This window comes from Hypanus sabinus, chromosome 1 (assembly GCF_030144855.1).
Source record: "Hypanus sabinus isolate sHypSab1 chromosome 1, sHypSab1.hap1, whole genome shotgun sequence".
In the NCBI taxonomy this organism is placed as follows: Eukaryota; Metazoa; Chordata; class Chondrichthyes; order Myliobatiformes; family Dasyatidae; genus Hypanus; species Hypanus sabinus.
In genome coordinates, this window is record NC_082706.1 from 54,048,744 (window position 1) to 54,074,154 (window position 25,411).

Sequence of the window (25,411 nt, forward strand, 5' to 3'; positions counted from 1 at the left end):
GGTTTGGGAACACCAGATTGGCAAAAGGCTGTCCTGCCAAGAAAGACTAAAGAGTTTGTGTCTGCATTGCTAGACTTTAGAAGAATGAGGGGTGACCTTATTCAAAGGTCTAAGACTCTGTTTTGACAGGGGAGATGTTGGATGATTTCATCAGGGTCTGGAACAAGGGACATAACTATAGATAATGGGCTGATGGTTTCAAACTGATGTGTCAGAGCTTCTTTAGGCAGAGGGTAGTGAAGGTCTGGGTGTGGAGACTTGGATCATGGGGGGGGGGGAAGGATAAAGTGGAGGGAGAAGTGAACATTTGATGCTGGAGAAGTAGAGAAGATGGAGAAAGGTGAAAGAAGAGGAATGAAGACCAGCAGAGATCAATCCTGACCCAAATCTGCTGATATGACGGTGGTGGGGCTCATCACCAACAACAATGAGATGGCTACAGAGAGGAGGTGGAAGAGCTCGAGGCCTGGTGCCAGGCAAATAACCTCTTCGTCAATGTCAACAAGTCAAAAGAGATGGTTATTGAGGAAAACTCACACCTTCTTTATATTGGTTACACTCTGGTAGAAACTTGAGCAGTTTCAGAGTCCTGGGAATGCACATGTCACCTGGTCCCAGAACACATCCTCCACAGGAAAGCTCACCAATGCCTCCACTTTCTGAGAGGCTGAAGAGAGCTGGTCTGTGCTCATCTTACTCACATCCCTCTGCAGATGCACAGTAGAGATACACCAATTCTTCAATAGGTTTAACAATTGCCTTCTTGTCACACCAGCCCAAGGCACCCAATGCTCCCACAGCACCAATACCTCCCCTCCGCCTTCCTCCCCCCTATATTTCAACATATGAATGATCAACACAGGTTACCGCTGTCTACACCCCTCCTTCCCCTGCACCTCCCACCCACACCTCCACATACCACATGTCTTGTTCATTCGTCCATCCCCACTCATCTCCCTCCTGGCATTTATCCTTGCAAACGGGACAAGTGCTACACCTACCCCTACACCTCCTCCCTCACTACCATTCAGGGCCCCAAACAGTCCTTCCAGGTGAGACTACACTTCACCTATAAGTCTGTACTGTGTCTGGTGCTCCCGGTATGGCCTCCTGTTTATCAGTGAGACCCGACGTAGATTGTGTGACCGCTTCACTGATCATCTGCGCTCTGTCCACCGCAGGAACACCCATTTTTAATCCACTTCCCATTCCCATTCTGTCTCCACCACAGGTACACCCATTTTAATTCCACTTCCCATTCCCATTCTGTCTCCACCACAGGAACACCCATTTTAATTCCGGACACGTCCATCCACGCCTTACACTCCGCTTGGGTAGCCTCCAACCTGATGGCATGAACATCAATTTCTCAAACTTATGGTGATGCTCCCTCTCACCATTTCCCAACCCCTTTTCCCTCTCTCTCCTTATCTCCTTGCCCGCCCATCGGCTCCCTCTGGTGCTCCTCCCCGCTTTTTCCTTCTACCCCGGACTTTCACCAATCAACTTCCCAGCTCTTTATTCATCCTTCCCCCTCCAGGTTTCGCCTGTCGCCTGGGGTTTCTCTCTCCTGTCCCGCTGAAGGGTCTCGGCCTGAAACGTCGATCGTACTTTTGTCCACCGATGCTGCCTGGCCTGCCGAGTTCCTCCAGCATTTTGTGAGTTTCTCTCATTTGTGCCGAGACAACTCTCGTCCTGGACTCGATCACGTGCCGCTGTAACAGAACGCCTCGCGTCACGGGGCGGGGCTGTGACACACATCCGCCCTCTACGCATGACAGGCGGTCGGATCGACCAATGATAGGTGGTGGACGTTCAAAGTGTTGCTGTCCATTCCAGAGAGCTGTTGCGCTGACTGCCAGCTCCTCAGACGAATAGAATGAGAGTATGGTGGAAGGCCCCGCCCCTGTGTCCAAGTCCGGAAACACGGAAACGACTGAGCAGAAAGTGGAAGAACTTTGTGCAGGATGGAGAATCGGTGCAACGGTGGGTGAGGCTGATTTGTGGGGGTGACAGGGCGGCGGGTGAGGGGTAAAGGAGTCGGTGACTGTGGGAGAACAAGGCGGAGGGACGGGAAGAGGGGTTGGATGGGGTGGGGGAGAGGCGTTCGGGGAAGGAGAGGGAGGGCGGTGTGATGGAAATGGGATGGGGCGAGATAAGGATATTTGAAAGAGGGAGAGGGCTGAGACTGAGTAAGGACAGAGTTTGTGGAGAGAGCGTTGGGTGAGTGACAGCTGGGAGGGGGATGGGGGAGACTTGCCCTCACAACCCACATACCTCCATTCCCACGCTCCTCACCTCTCCATCCCAATCTCTACCATTCCCTTCTGCCCCCACACTTTCCACTCTTTTAACCCCACTCTCCTCCAATTACCCCAGTACACTCTCATCTACCCTTCTGTAACATCCTACCCCACATGTGGGAGAAGTGAGCCTGGGAGATGAACTCGCACTCTGTGTTTCACAGTGCAGTGTTACGGTCGGGGAGAGATCCATGAGAAGATTGTGAAGGAGCTGGACATCTCCTATTGTGAAGAGCCAGGGGTTCCCTGTGTTCTCTTTGTCTACAAAGTGTCTCATGAAATTCAGGATATTCGAAATGCCCTTCACTGGGTCACAGGTAAACGCTTAATAAGACACTTAATAGGAGCAGAATTAGGCCATTTGGCCCATCAAGTCTGCTCCACCATTTCATCATACCTGACTAATTTTTCCTCTCAGCCCCAATCTCCTGCCATCTTCCCGTGTATCACAATGCCCTGACTAATCAAGAACCTTAAATATACCCAATGACTTGACCCACAGCCACCTGTGACAATGAATTCTACAGATTCACCACTCTCTGGCTAAAGACAAGGTACCACACGGTAGACTTATTCAGAAAGTCAGAAGGCATGGGATCCAGTGAAGTTTGGCCAGGTGGATTCAGAATTGGCTTGCCTGCAGAAAGCAGGGGGTCATGGTGGAGGGAGCACATTCGGAGTGGTGTCCTACAAGGAGCACTTCTGGGACTTCTTCGTGATTTTTATTAACGACCTGGATGTGGGGGTAGAAGGGTGGGTTGGCAAGTTTGCAGACAATACAAAGGTTGGTGGTGTTGTAGATAGTGTTGAGGGTTGTCAAAGATTGCAGAGAGACATTGATAGGATGCAGAAGTGGGCTGAGAAGTGGCAGATGGAGTTCAACCTGGAGAAGTGGGAAGTGGTACACTTTGGAAGGACGAACTCCAAGGCAGAGTACAAAGTAAATGGCAGGATACTTGGTAGTGTGGAGGAGCAGAGGGATATGGGGGTACATGTCCACAGATCCCTGAAAGTTGCCTCACAGGTAGATAGGGTAGTTAAGAAAGCTTATGGGGTGTTAGCTTTCATAAGTCGAGGGACAGAGTTTAAGAGATGCGATGTAATAATGCAGCTCTATGAAACCCTAGTTAGGCCACACTTGAAGTACTGTGTCCAGTTCTGGTTGCCTCACTATAGGAAGGATATGGAAGCATTGGAAAGGGTACAGAGGAGATTTACCAGGATGCTGCCTGGTTTAGAGAGTATGGATTATGATCAGAGTTTAAGGGAGCTAGGGCTTTACTCTTTGGAGAGGAGGAGGATGTGAGGAGACATGATAGAGATGTACAAGATATTAAAAGGAATAGACAGAGTGGACAGCCAGCGCCTCTTCCCCAGGGCACCGCTGCTCAGTACAAGAGGACATGGCTTTAAGGTAAGAGATGTTAATACATTTAGAAATTTATAATTACTAAAAAATATAAAGATCTTTATAAAGCTAATATTGTTCCTTGAATATTGTTCCATGAAACAACTATTTTTTAGATGGAATCCACTTACTCTTTCTTTAATAGGTTGTATCCATGCGGTGAAAATGATGATTTTACCTAGATTTTTATATATTTTCCAAAATATACCTATCTTTTTAAGTAAAACATTTTTCGATCAAATTGACACTCTTATTTCTTCTTTATTTGGAACAATAAGAGACCAAGAATTAACAAGTATCATTTACAAAAATCCAAAAAAGATGGTGGACTTGCCCTTCCTAATTTCAGACTGTGTTATTGGGCTGTGAATATTAGACCATTGTGTTTTTGGTCATACTGGCTTGATAAGAGCCAAAAACCACTATGGGTTGATTTGGAATTAAAAGTTGTTAAACAATTTCATTTAACTTCAATTTTAGGAGCTCCATTACCTTTACAGCTCTCTAAAATTCCAAATTTAAATCTTTACCCAGTTTTTAATCAATCCTTACTGATTTGGGTTCAGTTTCACAATTTTTTAAAATTTTAAACAATTTAAGTTGTCTAGTTTTTAATATCAAAACTTTTCATTTAAACCATCAATAACTGACCCCATTTTTCTCCAATGGAGATTTATTTTGTGATGTCGATTGATGACTTTTGAAGAGTTAATTAACAAATATTCTCTCGCTCATGCACATTTTTTGCAATATTTTCAGGTTAGACATTTTTTACAATATTTACCCAAGTTTTCATATTTACAAGAATCTGATTTGTTGGATACCATTTTGAAATTGAATCCCTTAGTGAAAGGTTCCATTAGCAGAATTTATAATTTACTCTTGTTGCAAAAAGAGAACCTATCACTAACGATTAAACAAGATTGGGAGAGAGAACTTAATATGACCGTTGTGAATGAAGATTGGGTTCGAATTTTGAAAATCGTAAATTCTTCTTCTATTTGTGCCAATCACTGTCTAATTCAATTTAAAATTGCTCATCATTATTATTTAACAAAGGAGAGACTATTTAAAATATTTCCTAATATAGACTACTGCTGCGATAGATGTAAAGCTGAAGTAGCTACTTTGTGACATACGTTCGGGTCGTCCTTCATTAAAATTGTTTGGAAATCTTTATTTTCTGCAATTTCTAAACTCTGAGAATTAACTTGCAACCTAATAGATTGACTGTTCTACTTGGAATAGTTCCGCATCATATTCAGGGTATCAACATGTAATTGCATTTGTTACATTATTGGCAAGAAGGGCTATTCTATTAACATGGAAAGATATCTCTTCCCCTACATTAATTGAATGGTTTTCTCAAGTAATGTTATGTCTCAGTTTGGAAAAAATCAGAAGTAGAACTTTTGAACCCTGATTCGATTTTGAGAGAAGATGGGGTTCTTTTGCCAAGTATTACCATTTAATTTTAATTACCTTATATGGTTTCCATCCAATTTTATTTTTTTCAAATTTGAATTGGTGTTGATGACTCTTTTTCTTTATATATTTAGATGATGGTTAAACATATTGCTCCAGGGGGGTTGATTCCTAATGGGTTCTTTTTCTTTGTAGTTAGTGGGTTTTTTCCTAGTGAGATGGGGTTCTTTTTTTCCTTCCTTTTCCTTTTTTTTCCCATTTTTTCCCCATTTTTATATATTACGATCAGCTTTTTTTCCTTCAGCTCTATTAATTGTATACATATTAATTTGTTGAAGTTTTGTATCATTCTACAGCTGTAGAAGATTATGTACCAATAAAACATTTCTAAAAATGAAAATGGAAAGTTCAAGGGGGATATTAGAAGAAGGTTTTGCATGGAATGCACTGCCTGAGTCAGTGGTGGAGACAGATACACTAGTGAAATTTAAGAGACTACTAGACAGGTATATGGAGGAAATTAAGGTGGGGGGTTATATGGGGGGCAGGGTTTAAGGGTCGGCACAACATTGTGGGCCGAAGGGCCTGTACTGTGCTGTATTGTTCTATGTTCAACTCCATTCCACAAGGACACCCCTCAATTTTGTGGCTGTGTCCTTTGGTCTTAGACTCCCCCACCATAGGACACATACTCTCCACATCGACTCAATCAAGGCCTTTCAACATTCTGCAGGTTTCAATGAGGTCACCTCTCATCCTTTCGAATTCCAGTAAGTTCAGGCCCAGAGCCGTCAACTCTCTTCATATGAGAACCCTCAATCCTGGAATTGTTTTCATGAACATCCTCTGCAATGTCAGCACATCCCTTCTGATAAAAAGGCCCAAAACCATTCATAATTCTTCAAGTGAGGCCTCATGAGTGCTGTATAAAGCCTCAACATTACATCCATGTTTTTATATTCGAGTTCTCTTGAAATGAATGCTAACATTGCACCTGCCTTCCTCACCGATGACTCAACCTGCAAATTAACCTGCACAAGGACTAATTATGATTGGACCAAGTCCTCAGATTTTTTAATTTTCTCACTAGTTAGAAAATAGTTTACCTGTTTATTTCTACCAGCACAGGTGAAGTCATTGAGTGATAACATTTCCCTGAAAACCCTTCCCTTTGGGGGACTTCTGATCTCTGCTGGCCCTCCCCTACCTGAGGAGCACACTGACACTGTGTCTGTTCCTCAGGATTGATTCCTTTATGAGTCAGGGACCAGCACTGATGCAATGACTTTCTGAAGATGATAATATCCCGCCCAGTTGTATCTGTTGAGGGGACAGAGGTTACTATTGTGATGGGAGATGTGTATTGGTGCACAACAAGCTCCCACAGACAGCAGTGGGGCAATCTACCAGGTATTCTGATACAACATTGTCCGGGACACACTTGGGCTCCCTCGCTCTGTGTGAAATGGTGTATGTGGATCTTTCTGTGCACCTGACTGGGGAGCTGGTGGTTGGGCTGAAAATCCCTGTGCTGTTCCTCCTGTGGGACGTGTAGTGGGGGTGTGAGGACTGTCTTGTACACAGACAGCATCACCACAACACCACCCGGGCACATGGGGGGGCAGGAAGGTGGGCACAGCCCCAGGTGGAAGGTGCTGATGTACCCTGAGGGCTCCTGCAGTGGGTGGGACACACAGCATCACCCAGATCACTCTGTCACTCTGTGTTTCAGGAGGAGGGACGGTGTGGACACACAGCCCTCCCACAGCATCACCCAGATCACTCTGTCACTCTGTTTCAGGAGGAGGGACGGTGCGGACACACAGCCCTCCCACAGCATCACCCAGATCACTCTGTGTTTCAGGAGGAGGGACGGTGCGGACACACCCCCCTCCCACAGCATCATCCAGATCACTCTGTCACTCTGTGTTTCAGGAGGAGGGACGGTGCGGACACACCCCCCTCCCACAGCATCACTCTGTCACTCTGTGTTTCAGGAGGAGGGAGAGTGCGGAAGGAAGACATTTGTGCCGTGATTCTATTGCAGAAATCCCGAGCTGTCGGAGAGGAGAAGATAACAACAGATCCAGGGTTATTCCATAAGGGAACTAAAGTTTTTCGTGTATTTTGGATGGATTCCAGTAGCTGGTGGAGTATATCGAAGACGTACCAGTGCCCCACAGTGATTCAGACTGTCAAGCAGAGTCTCATCGACAGGACCCGATCCAGGGGAGGTTCCTGCTCTGGTGGGTAAAACCTGCTTCTTTATTGTCACACCTCATTTTGCAATGTAAACTTCCCACTAAAAACATAAGGGAGTGTCGGATGTGTGTCTGGGGTGGTGGGATGAGAGTGATGGGTCTGTACCCTAGTCAGTCAAAAGACACAATGGGACGGCGGGTGGGTCAGAGAAGGAATCCCCCATGGGTCCTGAGGTCAATTCAGTCCCAATCCCCAGTTAACAATATACTGTTTGTGTTGTGCAATAGGGTGGAGCGAGGGTTCACAGGACAGTGAGACCCTATCAGTGCCAAATGAAGAGTCGGATTCTCGGATTTCTTCAAGCTGGAGCCCAGAGACGAACAACAGTAGCTCGGAAAAGCTTAACTGTAATGGTGAGAGGGCAGGCTTGGGGCAGGACTGGGAGCTATTGAGAGTTAAGGGGCAATATGTTCCTATGAGGTGAATGGTAAACCTGGCAAGTGTGGGGAATTCTGGGTGATGAGAGATAGTCAAGTTCTGATCAGAAAAAAAGAATGAAACACACAGAGTGTTTTGGTCTGGGACTTGTGAATCCCTTGGATTAGAACGGCTCAGAATACTCTCAAGAGGAGGATCAGCAGAGAAAAGAGAGAGTAAAAGATGAATCTGGCGGGTGAGGTTAAGAAAATCCCAAGATGTTGAATCAAGAGTAAAAGAGGCTGGCGAGAGAGTAGGTCCCCTTAGATATCAGCAAGGCTGCCTCTGTCTTCTGCAGCTGGAGATGGGTGTGGTTTTAACATGTATTATGTTATGAGGAATATTAGTGGAGATTCTGCCAGAGATTGCAATGTCCTTCACCACATTGGTGACGTTGTGTAAGACTTGAGTGGGCTGAATTTGTTTGGTTGTTTAAGGTGAACAACAAGGACGAGCCAGGAGCTACAGACCGGTCAGACTGATATCCTCAGTAGAGAAGTGACTGGGGGGAATTCTGAGCGACTGGATCTAGCAGGAATTGGAATTGTGTGGACAGAGTCTGATCACAATCAGTCAGCATGGATTTGCGGTGCTTCTTAAATTTTCCTAGAGGTTTTTGAAGCAGTGATCTAAAAGGACGATGTGCGTAGGGCTGTGGCTAATGTCTATGTGGAGTTTAAAAGGCCTTTGACAAGGTCCTGCATGGTACGTTGGTCTGGAAGTTTACATCTCATGGAATCTAGGGTGAGATAGTTCAGTGGATACACGATTGGTTTGGACGTAGGAAGCAGAGGGTGGTGTTTGAAGGTTGTTTCTTGGAATGGAGACTGGTGATAAGTGGAGTTCTGCAGGGATCAGTGTTGGGTCTATTTTTGATTACTGTTTATAGAAATTATTCGAATGCCAATGCACAAGGGTCAATCAGTAAGTTCATGGATGACAGACAATTAAAGGTGCTGTTGATAATGAAGAGTTTGCCATGGAAACTTTTTGATTTGGAACAAGAAGGCAGCGGGAGAGCACTTAATGATTTCCAGCAGGAAGACGTTTTGAATTCTCGGGGTAAGAGAGAGGGCAGACTGCGCAGGCGCGTGACATGCCAGTTGAGCACGAACACTTTAAAAAGAAGGCAGCCATATCCAGCGGGCAGTGGAGTGAGAGGCAGCTGAGTGAAAGGGCTTTGGCTTCACGGGCTTCGGCGGCAAGGGGACGAGGTGAGGCAGTTGTTGATTGCAAAGGGAGGTAGTATGTGTGCGAGGCCTGTTTTCTGTGGTCAGTGTCAGATGTGGGAGGTCCTGGAGCTCCCGGCATCCCGGACAGCCAAATCTGCACCCGGTGCATCGAGATGCAACTCCTATGGGACCATGTTAGGGAACTGGAGCTGCAGTTTGATGACCTTTGTCTGGTCAGGGAGAGTGAGGAGGTGATAGAGAGGAGTTACATGCAGGTGGTCACTCCGGGGCCACGGGGGACAGAGAAATGGGTCACAGTCAGGAGAGGGAAGGGGAATAGTCAGGTACTAGAGAGTACCCCTGTGGCTGTACCCTGGACAATAAATACTCCTGCTTGAGTGCTGTTGGGGGGACAGCCGACCTGGGAGAAGCGACAGTGGCCATGCCTCTGGCACAGAGTCTGGCCCTGTGGCTCAGAAGACAATAGACAATAGGTGCAGAAGTAGACCATTCAGCCCCTCGAGTCTGCACCGCCATTCTGAGATCATGGCTGATCATTCACTATCAATACCCAGTCCCTGCCTTGTCCCCATATCCCTTGATTCCCCTATTCATCAGATATCTATCTAGCTCCTTCTTGAAAGCATCCAGAGAATTGGCCTCCACCGTCTTCCGAGGCAGTGCATTCCACACCTCCACAACTCCCTGGGAGAAGAAGCTCTTCCTCAACTCTGTTTTAAATAACTGACCTCTTATTCTCAATCCATGCCCTCTGGTACTGGACTCTCCCAACATCTGGAACATATTTCCTGCCTCTATCCTATCAAATCCTTTAATTATCTTAAACGTTTCAATCAGATCCCCTCTCAATCTCCTCAATTCCAGCATGTACAAGCCCAATCTCTCCAATCTCTCTGCGTAAGACAGCCCTGCCATCCCAGGAATCAACCTAGTGAATCTACGCTGCAGTTCCTCAACTGCCAGAATGTCCTTCCTTAAACCTGGAGACCAAAACTGTACACAATATTCCAGGTGTGGTCTCACCAGGGCCCTGTACAAATGCAAAAGGACATCCTTGCTCTTGTACTCAATTCCCCTTGTAACAAAGGCCAACATTCCATTTGCCCTCTTCACTGCCTGTTGCACTTGCTCATTCACCTTCATTGACTGATGAACTAGGACTCCTAGGTCTCTTTGCATTTCTCGCTTACCTAACTCTACACCGTTCAGACAATACTCTGCCCTCTTGTTCCTGCTTCCAAAGTGGATAACTTCACATTTATTCACATTGAATGACATCTGTCAAGTATCTGCCCAGTCACCCAGCCTATCCAAGTCTCCCTGTATTCTCCTAACGTCCTCTTCGCATGTCAAGAGTAGGGAAAGGAAGAGGAAGGCAGTAGTGATAGGGAACTCTATAGTCAGGGGTTCAGACAGGTGATTCTGTGGATGCGGGAAAGAAACTCGGATGGTAGTTTGCCTCCCAGGTGCCAGGGTCCGGGATGTTTCTGGTCGTGTCCAAGATATCCTGCAGTGGGAGGGAGAACAGCCAGAGGTCGTGGTACATATTGGTACCGATGACATAGGTAGGAAAAAGAAACAGGTTCTGAATGAAGACTACAGGTAGCTAGAAAGGAAGTTGAAAAGCAGGACCTCAAAGGTAGTAATCTCACGATTACTGCCTGTGCCACGCGACAGTGAGAACAGGAATAGAATGAGGTGGAGGATAAATGCGTGGCTGAGGGGTTGGAGCAGGGGGCAGGGATTCAGATTTCTGGATCATTGGGGCGGGTGTGACCTGTACAAAAAGGACGTGTTGCACTTGATTCCTAGTGGGACCAATATCCTGGCGGGCAGGTTTGATAGAGCTGTTGGGGATGGTTTAAACTAGTTTGGCAGGGGGGAGGGAATCAGACTGTGAGTGCAGGGATTAAGGTAGAAGGACAAGGGCATGATGCTAAGAGTTCTGAGTTGATGAGGAAGGACAGGCGGGGGACAGAACATGATTGTAGCCAGATAAAGGGGTTGAAATGTGTCTATTTCAATTGCAGGAGTATTAGGAACAAGGAGGATGAACTTAGAGCATGCATAGCACATGGAACTACGATGTTGTGGCCGTTACTGAAACTTGGTTGGAGGAAGGGCAGGATTGAATGATGCAGGTCCCGGGGTTCAGGCGTTTTAAAGGGAATAGGATGGGAGGTAGAAAAGTGGGGTGAGTGGCATTGCTGGTCAGGGATAGTATCTCGGCTACAGAAAGGGAGGGCGCTGCAGAAGGAGAGTCCATGGAGTCAGTCTGGGTGGAAGTCAGAAATAGGATGGGATCAATCACTGTGCTGCGAGTAGTCTATAGGCCCCAAAATAGCCCTCGGGACACCGAAGAGCAGATAAGCAGGCAGGTTTTAGAATGGTACAGGAAATACAAGGCAGTAGTTATGGGTGATTTCAACCTCCCTCATATTGACTGGCACCTCCTGGGTGCAAGGGGGATAGATGGGGCTGAATTTGTCAGGTGTGTTCAAGAAGGATTCCTGACACAGTACGTGGACCGGCCAACGAGAGGAGAGGCTATACTGGATCTAGTTCTGGGTAATGAACCTGGTCAGGTGACAGACCTCTTGGTGGAGGAGCATTTTGGTGAGAGTGACCACAACTCACTTGGCTTCAGTATAGCTATGGAAAGAGATAAAAACAGACCAAATGGTAAAGTGCTTAACTGGGGAAGGGCTGACTTTGAAGGGATGAGGCAGGAACTAGCGAGAGTAAATTAGAAACAGATGTTCAAAGGGGAAAGCACAGAAGTAATGTGAGAGAAGTTTAGGGACCACTTGAGCTGGGTTCAGGATAGGTTTGTCCCACTGAGGCAAGGAAAAAATGTTTTGGAATGGAGGGATCTCAGATTCATTTATTTATCATATGCACAGTGGCATGCAAAAGTTTGGGCACCCCGGTCAAAATTTCTGTTACTGTGAATAGCTAAGCGAGTAAAAGATGACCTGATTTCCAAAAGGCATTAAGTTAAAGATGACACATTTCTTTAATATTTTAAGCAAGTCTTCTAGTTCTGTGAGATTCTTGGGCTATCTTGCATGCTCTTCTCTTTTGAGGTCTATCCACAGATTTTCGATGATGTTCAGATCGGGCGACTGTGATGGCAAAACCTTCAGCTTGTGCCTCTTGAGGTAGCCAATTGTGGATTTTTTGGTGTGTTTAGGATCATTATCCTGTTGTAGAAGCCATCCTCTTTTTATCTTCATCTTTTTTTTTTACAGACGGTGTGATGTTTGCTTCCAGAATTTGATGGTATTTGATTGAATTCATTCTTCCCTCTACCAGTGGAATGTTCCTCATGCCACTGGCTGTAACAAAAGCCCAAAATATCGTCAATCCAACCCCGTGCTTAACAGTTGGAGAAGTGTTCTTTTCATGAAATTATGCACCCTTTTATCTCCAAACATACCTTTGCTCAATGCAGCCAAGACGTTCTGTTTTAACTTCATCAGTCCTCAGGACATGTTTCCAAAATGTATCAGGCTTGTTTAGATGTTCCTTTGCAAACTTCTGACACTGAATTTTGTGGTGAGGCTGCAGGAAAGGCTTTCTTCTGATAACTCTTCCATGAAGGTCATATTTGAGCAGGTATTGCTGCACAGTAGAACACTGCACCACCACTCCAGATTCTGCTAAATCTTCCAGAAGGTCTTTTGCAGTTAATCGGGAGTTCTGATTTGCAATTCTACGAGCAGTTCTCTTGGAAAGTTTTCTTGGTCTTCCAGACCTTAACTTGACCTCCACCATTCCTGTTACAGTCAGACATACTTTATTTATCCCGAGGGAAATTGGGTTTCATTACAGCCGCGCCAACCAAGAATAGTGTAGAAACATAGCAGTATAAAACCATAAATAATTAAATAATAATAAGTTAGTCATGCCAAGTGGAAATAAGTCCAGGACCATCCTATTGGCTCCGAGGGAGGAGTTGTAAAGTTTGATGGCCACAGGCAGGAATGACTTCCTATGACGCTCAGTGTTACATCTCGGTGGAATGAGTCTCTGGCTGAATATACTCCTGTGCCTAACCAGTACATTATGGAGTGGATAGGAGTTATTGCCCAAGATGGCATGCAACTTGGACAGCATCCTCTCTTCAGACACCACCGTCAGAGAGTCCAGTTCCACCCCCACAACATCACTGGCCTTATGAATGAGTTTGTTGATTCTGTTGGTGTCTGCTACCCTCAGCCTGCTGCCCCAGCACACAACAGCAAACATGATGGCACAGCTTCATGGAACATCCTCAGCATTGTCCGGCAGTTGTTAAAGGACCTCCGTCTCCTCAGGAAATAGAGCCGGCTCTGACCGTTCTTGTAGACAGACTTTGTGTTCTTTGACCAGTCCAGTTTATTGTCAATTCGTATCCCCAGGTATTTGTAATCCTCCACCATGTCCACACTGACCCCTTGGATGGAAACAGGGGTCACTGGTGCCTTAGCCCTCCTCAGGTCCACTACCAGCTCCTTAGTCTGTTTCACATTAAGCTGCAGATGATTCTGCCCCCACCATGTGACAAAGTTTCCCACCGTAGCCCTGTACTCAGCCTCATCTCCCTTGCTGATGCATCCAACTATGGCTGAGTCTTAATTACTGTCATTTCTTAATTACGTTACAAACTGAGGAAACGACTATTTGAAAACGCTTTGCGATCTTCTTATAGCCTTCTGCTTTGTGGGCATCATTTATTTTAATTTTCAGAGTGCTAGGCAGCTGCTTAGAGGAGCCCATGGCTGCTGATTGTTGGGACAAGGTTTGAGGAGTCAGGTTATTTATAAAGCTTTGAAATTTGCATCACCTGGCCTTTCCTGACATTGAATGTGAACAAGCCATAGCCCAAACAAGCTAAGTAAGGTCTGAGACCTTGGTAAAAGTTGTCTGAGAGCTCAAATCTCTTGGTTTGCCCAAACTTTTGCATGGTGCTCCTTTCCTTTTTTCACTCTAAAATTGTACAAAACAAAAATAATACACTAATCTTGTTTAAAATGTTGAAAGAAATGTTTCATCTTTAACTTTATGACTTTTGGAGATCAATTCATCTTCTACTCACGTAACTATTCACAGTAACAGAAATTTTGACCAGGGGTGCCCAAACATTTGCATCCACTGTACATCAAAACATGTCTGTGTTGTTTGTATTAGTAACTGGGAGAAGCTAAGGATGTGCTGGGGCAACACACAAGTGTCACCACAGATTCTGGTGTAAACATAGTAAACCCACAATCTTCAGCGGAACAACACAGAACAAAGTAACAACATCAAAAATTTCCTCCCAATGCACAAAGACGGCCCTCCAACCTGAGGTCAGGCCTCTGAGTCAGTAGACAATAGGTGCAGAAGTAGACCATTCGGCCCTTCGAGCCTGCACCGCCATTCTGAGATCATGGCTGATCATCTACTAACAATACCTGGTTCCTGCCTTGTCCCCATATCCCTTGATTCCCCTATCCGTAAGATACCTATCTAGCTCCTTCTTGAAAGCATCCAGAGAATTGGCCTCCACTGCCTTCTGAGGCAGTGCATTCCAGACCCCCACAACTCTCTGGGAGAAGAAGTTTTTCCTTTACTCTGTCCTAAATGACCTACCCCTTATTCTCAAACCATGCCCTCTCGTTATGGACTCTCCCAGCATCTGGAACATATTTCCTGCCTCTATCTTGTCCAATCCCTTAATAATCTTATATGTTGCAATCAGATCCCCTCTCAATCTCCTTAATTCCAGCGTGTACAAGCCCAATCTCTCTAACCTCTCTGCGTAAGACAGTCCGGCCATCCCAGGAATTAACCTCGTGAGTCTATGCTGCACTTCCTCTACAGCCAGGATGTCCTTCCTTAACCCTGGAGACCAAAACTGTACACAATACTCCAGGTGTGGTCTCACCAGGACCCCGTAAATATGCAAAAGGATTTCCTTGCTCTTGTACTCAATTCCCTTTGTAATAAAGACCAACATTCCATTAGCCTTCTTCACTGCCTGCTGCACTTGCTCATTCACCTTCAGTGACTGATGAACAAGGACTCCTAGATCTCTTTGTATTTCTCCCTTACCTAACTCTACACTGTTCCGATAATAATCTGCCTTCCTGTTCTTACTCCCAAAGTGGATAACCTCACACTTATTAACATTAAACGTCATCTGCCAAGTATCTGCCCACTCACTCAGCCAATCCAAGTCACCCTGAATTCTCCTAACATCCTCATCACATGTCACACTGCCACCCAGCTTAGTATCATCAGCAAACTTGCTGATGTTATTCTCAATGCCTTCATCTAAATCACTGATGTAAATCGTAAACAGCTGAGTCCCCAGTGGATCACAGATAACGAGCTTCTGACTTCTCCTGTGTTCTTCAGAGTCGTTGACCAGTGCATCAGACATCAGGCTTCAAATTGCATGTGTCTGTTCAACCCTTGAGCTTCAAACTTTGGTATTAACCCGAATGACGGCACTAGAACTCCAGTCCTTGATCTCTGGAGTCACTGTCTCACATACCTAGGTGCTTGTTCCCCTGCTCACACAGACATCAGATCCAGGGACCTACTGACCTGTGGTGGGGTTGTGCTAGTGACCCAATGGGCCTACAGCCCTTCTTATTCTTCTTCAGGGTGTTTACTAGCCCAAGGTTCATGAATGTCCTTCATTGCACATCCATGTTATTGGCCCTCGAACAAAGTGGAGGTGTAGTCTTTGGCCTGACTTTATAATTCCTCAGCATCTCTCTCCCTAAACCCGACACTGACCCCTAACTCCCCAAAACCATCCCTATGAACTCAAAGAGCCAGCTTTATCTGAACAGTTCAGAAACAACTTGAAATCGATGCAAAGATGCATAGTTTATCGAAAGTGGAATCGTGGCTGTTAACAAAGGTGAACACACTGGCCTTGATTGGTTAAGGGACTGAGTAGAGGAATTGGGACGTTACGATACAGTTGTATAAATCATTGGTGAGGTCACATTTGGAGTACTGAGCACTGTTTGGGAAAACCTGTGACAGGAAAGAACTGGAAAGAGCAGAGAAGATTTACCAGGATGTTGGATGTCTCGTAGTCCTGAGGAATAGGGATAGGCTCACTAAGCTAGGTGTCTATTCCTTGGAACATAGGAGAATAGGGGGTGAACAAATCGAAGTATACAAGATCATGGGGGTGCAACAGTTGTTCTCCAGGACAGGGGGAGGCAATACTAGAAGACAGAGGTTCAGGGTGAGGGGAAAACTAAAGATAGCTTGAGGGGCAATGATTTCACCCAGGGGGTAGTGAGTCCATGTAACCAGCTGCCATGGGAAGTGGTTGAGACAGCTACAATGATATCATTGAGGAAACCCTGAGCAGATACACAGATGGGTGAGGCTCGGAGCAATGCAGACTGAGTGTAGGAAATTTAGAATGCCTGGGTGGGGGCCGTGGTCAGCGAGCGCTCATTGTGCTGAGGGGTTTGTACTGGGCTGTACTGTTCTGTGTTCTGTTGTGCTGTATTGCTCTCTGATTCAATGGGTTAAAGCACCTCCTCAGTGAACATCTCGCAGTCTCCTGGTGACTGACTCCCAGCCCTCAGCTCTGGCTTCACAGCAGTGGTCCCTCTGTTTTCAGTGAGGGGATTCTGTGGCATGTGAGAATCGTGGGACTCAGTATCACCTCCAGGTCCGTACCTCGCCCTCTAGGTACAGTATGTCCGTGTTACCCTCCAGCCCCTACACCATTTTCACTCATTGTAACCACCCCCAGTCCGTGCACACCTCCCATAATCTGTGACCCTCTGGTGTCTACACCCCTACTCGTCTTTGTGACCACCTCTGGCATCGACATTCATTCCCTTCTCCGTAACCTCCTCCTCCTGTTGTCCCCTCGCCGTGTCTCTGTCCCCTCACGATTTTATACACTTCCTTGTCTCCGAGAACCACTCTGGCACCTACTCTCCTCTCCGTCTCTGTAAACCACCAGCAATTCTCCGTCACTCGCACATCCCTCAGGATCTACCATTGCCCTGACTGATCCGAATTGTACAAACCTGGTGGGTGTCCATCTCTGAGATCAGAAAAACATTAATTCACCCCCTCCCTTTCCGTTACTGAGAATCACCCTGAGTGAAATGTGCTGGTGTGAGGCAGGAAGAGTGAGCACAAGTTCTGTGTTTTACAGTGCAGTGTTACGGTCGAGGAGACGCCCATGAGAAGATTGTGGAGGAGCTGGACATCTCCCATTGTGAAAGGCCAGGGGTTCCCTGTGTTCTGTTTGTCTACAGAGTGTCTAATGAAATTCAGGATCTTCAGGATGCTCTTCACTGGGTCACAGGTAGATACTCTCATCGTTTTTCACAGGGGAAATGATCCAGTGGCATTTTCTCCCGAGAGTCCCCTTCCCTTGTGGGGACTTCTGCTGACTGCTGGCTGTTCACTCCCTCAGGGAGGAGGCAGGAGAGTGGGGTTGAGAGGGATAGTAAATCAGCCAAGGTGGAATGGGAGAGCAGACTCGATGGTCAAATCACCTAATCCTATGTCTTATGGTCAGTGTGATACAGGTGATTAGTTAATTGTAGGAGAAGGGGACGAGCTTTCCTGTAATGCCTTCCTGGTCCATAACATGTTCTGCCATTAAGCACACAGTCGTTATTGTGATGGGAGATGTGTATTGCTGCATAGCAAGCTCCCACAAACAGCAGTGAGGAGATGGATTGGAGATCCCGTTGTCTGGGGCACAGGGCTTCCCTTGCTCTGTTTCAAATGGTGAGTGTGGACCTTTCTGTGCAGCTGAGTGAGGGAGGGGCTGAAAATCCCAGTGGAGAAATGGTGCCTCTGACAGTACTGTGTGTCCTTTGGCCTAGTAATGCCAGTAGTGGGATGGGAGGGCTATCTTGTGCACACAGAGCATCAACTGGACACAGACGGGGCAGGAAGGTGGGACAGCCCCAGGTGGAAGGTTCTGAGCTGAAAACTGATGTACCCAGTGGGTGGGACGCACACCCATCCCACGGCAGCACCCAGACACTCTGTTACTCTGTGTTGCAGGAGACGGAAGAGCGCGGAAGGAAGACATTTGTGCCGTGATTCTGTTGCAGAAATCCCGAGATGTGGGAGAGGGGCAGATAAGGACCTATCCAGGGTTATTCCATGAAGGAACAGCAGTTCATCGAGTACCTTGGAGAGAAACCAGCGATATTCTCAAAAGGAGAAAAACTGACTTCCAATGTCCAAATACGATTCGGGCCATCAGACAGAGTCTCAGTGACAGAACCAGATCCAGAGAACATCCCTCCCCCGGTGGGTAAAACCTGTCTCTCCCTATCACGCCTCACGCTTCACTGTAACCTTCCCACATGGAATGTGAGGGTTGTGTCCAATGTGTGTCTGGGGTGGGAAAATGATGGAACCAACTATAGTTGGTCAGGCAGTGACTGCTACGGGAGGGAGGGAGGGAGGGAGGTTCACAGTCCAAAATGTCTGTGGGTCCAGAGTTCAATTTAGCAACAATTCCAAGCTTACAGGCTTTTGACTGATGTGTGTCCTCTCCACTGGGGCGGGGTGATGAGACTTCGGTGTTGAATGAACAATTGGATTGTTCCTCCCCCGGTGGGTAAAACCTGTCTCTCCCTGTCACGCCTCACGCTTCACTGTAACCTTCCCACATGGAATGTGAGGGATGAGATCGATGTGTGGGAAAATGTAGGAACAATAGCCGGTCGGTCAGTCAGTCAGTGACTGCTGCGGGAGGGAGGTCCGGAGCACAAACGTCCTTTGGTACTGAGGTCAGTTTAGCACCAACTCCCCGTGTACACGTTTCTGACTGATGTGTGTGCTTTCCAGTAGGACAGAGCGAGGATCCGCCAGGCGGTGAGACTCTGGTGCTGAGTGAACAATCGGCTTCCTCGATTTCTTCAGGATGGAGCCAAAGGAAGAGCAGCTGGAACTCGGAGAGGCTTCAGAGTAACGGTGAGAATGCAGGATTAGGGCTCGACCCGAGAGACTGGGGTAGTATGTTCTGTCTGCAGAGGCAGTATGTTCCTGTCGAGGTGGAGGGTAAACCTGTCAACAAGAGAGATACTCAAGAGATATTCAAGCTTTGGTGAAGAAAAGTATGGAAGGACAAGGTGAAATTAGGTTATTTTTCAGTGAATCCCTTAACATCAAATGACTAGGAATACTATCAAGAGGGAAATCAGGAGGGCAAAGAGAGAGGGTGTGAGATGGATCTAGAAGATAAGGTTAAGGAAAATCCCAAGAAGTTCTTTAGTGATTCGTGTAAACTTTACAGTGACAGCCATGTGTGTTGAATTCCCTCTGCTGTCATTAAGGAGTTTGTGCTTTCACCCCATGACCACAGTAGGTTTCCACTACATATTCCAGTTCCCTGCCATCTTGCAAAGGTTTAGTGTTGGTAAGTTGTGGGCATGCTGTGTTGGCAGTGGAAGCATAGTGACACATACGGGCTCCCCTGAGTTCATCCTTGTACTGTGTTGTTCATCGAGGCAAACGAGCATTTCACTGAATGTTTCAATGATTCAATGGAGATGTACAAAAAAACCAAATCTTTATTCTGATCCGTCACTATTTTCAGATTAAAATGATAACTAAAGAGAAATATCTCACTTTAGAGGCTCAGAAGGTCTGCTTATATCCTGAACCGCAGGAACATGTTGGGAGAAAATAACATTTAGTACGTTGACGTTCATTAGTTGGGCATTCAGTATGGAACTAGGGCATTATGTTGCTATTGAATATGCTTAAGGTGCTGATGTACCCTGAGGACTTCTGTGGTGGGTGGGACACATAGCCCTCTCACAGCATCACCCAGATCACTCTGTGTTTCAGGAGGAGGGACGGTGCGGACACACAGCCCTCCCACAGCATCACCCAGATCACTCTGTCACTCTGTGTTTCAGGAGGAGGGACGGTGCGGACACACAGCCCTCCCACAGCATCACCCAGATCACTCCGTCACTCTGTGTTTCAGGAGGAGGGACAGTGCGGACACACAGCCCTCCCACAGCATCACCCAGATCACTCCGTCACTCTGTGTTTCAGGAGGAGGGACGGTGCGGACACACAGCCCTCCCACATCATCACCCAGATCACTCTGTCACTCTGTGTTTCAGGAGGAGGGACGGTGCGGACACACAGCCCTCCCGCAGCATCACCCAGATCACTCTGTCACTCTGTGTTTCAGGAGGAGGGACGGTGCGGACACACAGCCCTCCCACAGCATCACCCAGATCACTCTGTCACTGTGTGTTTCAGGAGTGGGGACAATTCAGTACCAATCTCCAGGTAACAATATACTGTTTGTGTTGTACAATAGGGTGGAGCGAGGATCCAAAGGGCGGTGAGATCCTATCAATGCCAAATTTACGATCGGATTCTCGGATTTCTTCAAGCTACAGCCCAGAGATGGATGACAGTAGCTTGGAAAAGCTTAACTGTAACGGTGAGAGGGCAGGCTTGGGGCAGGACTGGGAGATATTAAGGGGCAATATGTTCCTATGAGGTGAATGGTAAACCTGGCAAGTGTGGGGAATTCTGGGTGACGAGAGGTAGTCAAGTTCTCATCAGGAAAAAGAATGAAACACACAGAGTGTTTTGGTCTGGGACTTGTGAATCCCTTGGATTAGAACGGCTCAGAATACTCTCAAGAGGAAGATCAGCAGAGAAAAGAGAGAGTAAAAGATGAATCTGTCAGGTGAGTAAGAAAATCCCAAGATGTTGAATCAAGAGTAAAAGAGAGGCTGGCGAGAGAGTAGGTCCCCTTAGATATCAGCAAGGCTGCCTCTGTCTTCTGCAGCTGGAGATGGGTGTGGTTTTAAAATGTATTTTTCCTCAGTGTTTACTGAGCATGCTCAAGAAATAAGGGAAACATGGAAATGTTTTGGTGGATGGTCTTATGACCAGGGAGGTGGTATTAGCAGCCTCACAGAGCTATAAGGTAGATTAACCCCCAGGGCCTGTCCAAGTCTCTCCTGGGACTTTATGCAAGGCCAGAGGAATATTAGTGGAGATTCTGCCGGAGATTGCTATGTCCTTCACCACATTGGTGAAGTTGTGTAAGACTTGAGTGGGCTGAATTTGTTTGGTTGTTTAAGGTGAACAACAAGGATGAGCCAGGAGCTACAGACCGGTCAGACTGATATCCTCAGTGGAGAAGTGACTGGGGAGAGTTCTGAGGGATTGGATCTACCAGGAATTGAAATTGTGTAGACAGAGTCTGATCACAATCAATCACCATGGATTTGTGTGTGGAAAGTGGTGCTTCTTGAATTTTTTCGTGAGGTTTTTGAAGCAGAGAGCTAAAAGGACGATGTGTGTAGGGCTGTGGCTAATGTCTGCATGGAGTTTAAAAGGCCTTTGACAAGGTCCTGCACAGTACGTTGGTCTGGAAGTTTACATCTCATGGAATCTAGGGTGAGATAGTTCAGTGGATTCACAATTGGTTTGGATGTAGGAAGCAGAGGGTGGTGCTTGAAGGTTGTTTCTTGGAATGGAGACTGGTGACGAGTGTAGTTCTGCTGGAATCAGTGTTGGGTCTATTTTTGATGACTATTTATAGAAATTATTGGAATGCCAGTGTACAAGGCTTGATCAGTCTATCTGTGGATGACACAAAATGAAAGGGTGCTATTGATAGTGAAGAAGGATGTTGTGGAATACAGAATGGAGGAGTAAATAAAATCATAGGGGCAAGATAAGGTGCTTGGTTACAGTCTTTTCCCCAGGTCAGTGGAGCCTACAATTAGAGCTGGGTTAAGGGTGAGAGGGAGATAATTAAAGGGGGCCTGAGGGATAACTTTCTCACCCAGACCGTGGAGAGTATACGCATCTATTATGGTTACTATTCTATTATGGATTTAATGGATATGCCAGCAAGGAAATGAATCTCAGGGTTGTGTATGGTGATATATGTACTTTGTACTTTGGTCCCTGGCCTTTTCCTCAAGGAAAGTGGCTGAGGCTGTGTTACATACCCTGTGGGTATCTTGTGACTGTCACATGACCATGATGTGATTGAGGCTCTGCTGGGCATGATGTAATGATGTTATGATGGTGGAGTGATGTAATTTTCCCGCCAGTGAGAGGTCATGTGATGGCCTTTTTCAACAGCTATAAAAGGAGAACACCTTGCTGTGATGCAGGTCAGTTTGTGGCTTAGTTCGTCAGTGACTCCGTTATGCTGCGTATTCGTCTCATGACGCAGTTTTGCTTTAAAGTCGAGTTTTACTTTCTGCCTTAAGACTCAAAAGTTATTACTGGCAGTTTCACTACAATACTGCCAGTCTAGTCCAGTTGGAAAGTGAAGAATTTATTGAAGTACGGAAAACCCGGAGGATCGAGGAAAGTTGGTGTTGGCGGCGGTAAAACAGGTTCAACCTTATTTAATCTTTAGTTCAAGGAATTAGTAACCTGCATCCAAGAAAGCTCCTGCATTGTGACGCAGCGTTTCGTCAAGGAAAGGTCAGTGCCTTGAAGCCGTTTTATTTCCTTCATTGTAAATCCTCCGGGCAAGGCATATTTCGGCTGGGATCAGCAGTAATGTCGCGTCGTCAAGGAATTCGTTACTTCTAGGAAAATCTCTCTTAATTGACTGTGTAAATCATTTGGACTTTTGCATTTACTACTTTTAAAGACTGTGGTCACATTTCTTGTTTTAAGAACTGTTTGAGCTGCTGTACAGCAGTTAACTTCCAGTTAAGTTAGTCGTTTGCTTACTTTTGTTTTTTTTGCGAGGAGTGTTTAGTAAAGGTTTTATTTGTTTATAAAAAAAAACCTGTCTCAATTCTATATTCATTGTTGCTGTATCATAACAGGCAGGTACAGGAGTATCTTTTCAGAAGCACCTGGATAGGGACATGGAGGGTTTGGGACTTGGAGAGATGCAGTTGTAATGCAGACAGTTTGGACAATCTGGATGGTCACCATGGCCAGTGAGGAGAGGTTCGATCCAAAGGGCCTGAATCCTGCTGTATTGTTCAATGTCTCGATGGGCTGAAGGGCCTCCATAGGGCACATCCTGCAGTCTACCGGTGACGGGTCCCTGTAGATGGACGTGGCTCTGTATCTGTGGACCCAATGCTTCCAGGGATGGTATTCTGTGTGTTGTGAGGGTCAGGGTGCTTGCTGTCTCCCCCAGGTCAATACCTCACCCTGTCGGTGTGTCTGTTTTCCCTTCCCCTCCGTTGCCTACACACATCCCACTCTCTGAGCCCAACTGGACCCTACAGCACTTCCATTCTCCGTGACCCTCAGCAACGCCTACAAAACTCCAGTATCTGTGACCCCTCCCCATCTCTCTGACCCACTCTGAGACCTGCACTCCTTATCATCTCTGCGGTCTCCAACGCTCCTCCCTGCCTCTGTAAACCTGCCCACTTCACCTGCTGCTTTCACACCCCTTGAGAACTCACATTTGCTGACAGATTTACAGTGAAACAGAGCCCGTTCCCATGCTGGTGGGTGTCCGTCTCTGAGCTCAGAGGAACATTAAATCAACCCCTTCCCTTCTGTTACTAGGAATCACCCTGAGTGAAATGTGCTGGTGTGAGGCAGACTGAGTGAGCACAGGTTCTGTGTTTTACAGTGCAGTGTTACGGTCAAGGAGATGTCCATGCGGAGATTGTGAAGGAGCTGAATATCAACCAGTGTGAAGAGCCAAGGATTCCCTGTGTCCTGTTTGTCTACAAAGTGTCTCGTGAAACTGAGGATTTTCGAAATGCCCTGCAGTGGGTCACAGGTAGATACTCTCGTCCCCTCCACAGGGGAAGTCATGAAGTCAATTTGCTTCCCTGGTATCCCCTTCCCCTCGGAGACTTCTGCTGAACACTGGCTCTTGCCGTCCTCTGAGGTACAGTAATTATGACTGTGTGTCATCCTGGATTTGGTTCACAGTAGGAGAGTGGCACTGCATTGACGTGGCACCTTCCTTATCCTTGTCATGTCCTGTGCTGCCCTGCCACCAAAGCCCACAGTAGTTATCATTGTGATGGGATGTGTAACGGTGCACAGCAAGCTCCCACAAACAGCTGTGAGGTAATGGACTGTGGATCCCGATGTGACATTGTCCAGGACACGGGTCAGTTCCCTTCCTCTGTGTGTAATGGTGTGTGGAACTTTCTGTGTCCCTGAGCGGGGAGAGCATTCCTGGGATGAAAGTCCCAGTGGGACAATGATGCTACTGTCAGTGCTGTACCTCCTGTGGGGAGGGGAGTGCCAGTAGTGGGATGGGAGGCTGTCTTGTACATAGTCAGCGTCAACTGGACACAGACGGGGCAGGAAGGTGGGACAGCCCCAGGGGGAAGGTGCTGAGCTCAAAACTGATGTACCCAGTGGGTGGGACGCACACCCATCCCACAGCAGCACCCAGACACTCTGTTACTCTGTGTTGCAGGAGGCGGAAGAGTGCGGAAGGAAGATATTTGTGCCGTGATTCTGTTGCAGAAATCCCGAGATGTGGGAGAGGGGCAGATAAGGACCTATCCAGGGATATTCCATGAAGGAACAGCAGTTCATCGAGTACCTTGGAGAGAAACCAGCGATATTCTCAAAAGGAGAAAAACTGACTTCCAATGTCCAAATACGATTCGGGCCATCAGACGGAGTCTCAGTGACAGAACCAGATCCAGAGAACATCCCTCCCCCGGTGGGTAAAACCTGTCTCTCCCTGTCATGCCTCACGCTTCACTGTAACCTTCCCGTATAGAATGTGAGGGATGTGATCAATGTGTGTTTTGGGTGGGAAAATTTGGACTGTGAACCCTCCCTCACTCCCTCCGGCAGCAGTCACTGCCTGACCAACTATAGTTGGTTCCATCAATGTCTTTGTGTCCAGAGGTCAATTTAGCAACAATTCCGAGCTGACAGGCTTCTGACTGATGTGTGTGCATTCTAGTAGGGCAGGGAGACAATCCGCTGGTTGACGAGACTTCAGTGAATGAACAATTGGATTCTTCGATTTCTTCAGGATGCAGCCAAAGGAAGAGAAACAGGAATTCGGAGAAGTGTAACAGTGAGAATGCAGGCTTGGGGCTCAAGCTGAGCAATTGGGGCAGGAGTTGAGAAATATCGAGTCTGCAGAGGCAGTATGTTCCTGTCGAAGTGGAGGGTAAACCTGGCAAGACGAGAGATGGTCAAGCATTGCTCCAGGAAAATATGGAAGGACAAGGTGTAATTCGTCATTTCCCAGTGAATTCCTTAACATCAAATGACTAGGAATACTATCAAGAGGGAAATCAGGAGGGCAAAGAGAGAGGGTGTGAGATGGTTCTAGAAGATAAGGTTAAGGAAAATCCCAAGAAGTTCTGTAGTGATTCGTGTAAACTTTACAGTGGTAGCCATGTGTGTTCAATTCCCTCTGCTGTCTTTAAGGAGTTTGTACCTTCTCCCCGTGACCACAG

The 25,411-nt window shown here is 46.7% G+C and overlaps 1 protein-coding gene across 7 annotated transcripts in view; it reads left to right on the forward strand.

Annotated features, from left to right (window-relative positions):
• Positions 1–1,834: 1,834 nt before the first annotated feature.
• Positions 1,835–25,411, forward strand: part of LOC132393843 (uncharacterized) — a 53,413-nt gene continuing 29,836 nt past the window's right edge. For 4 of the 7 annotated variants that reach the window (XM_059969238.1, XM_059969252.1, XM_059969262.1 and 1 more), the window contains exons 1-10: positions 1,835–1,986; positions 2,468–2,620; positions 7,134–7,382; positions 7,626–7,751; positions 17,179–17,331; positions 18,045–18,296; positions 18,840–18,965; positions 20,332–20,457; positions 23,599–23,751; positions 24,406–24,657. In XM_059969238.1, coding sequence (XP_059825221.1) covers positions 1,968–1,986; positions 2,468–2,620; positions 7,134–7,382; positions 7,626–7,751; positions 17,179–17,331; positions 18,045–18,296; positions 18,840–18,965; positions 20,332–20,457; positions 23,599–23,751; positions 24,406–24,657 — 1,609 coding nt within the window. In that variant the 5' untranslated portion in view covers positions 1,835–1,967. Of the gene's footprint in view, positions 1,987–2,467; positions 2,621–7,133; positions 7,383–7,625; positions 7,752–17,178; positions 17,332–18,044; positions 18,297–18,839; positions 18,966–20,331; positions 20,458–23,598; positions 23,752–24,405; positions 24,658–25,411 lie in introns of those variants that run through there. The other 3 variants (XM_059969248.1, XM_059969256.1, XM_059969268.1) reach the window with 3 other exon arrangements.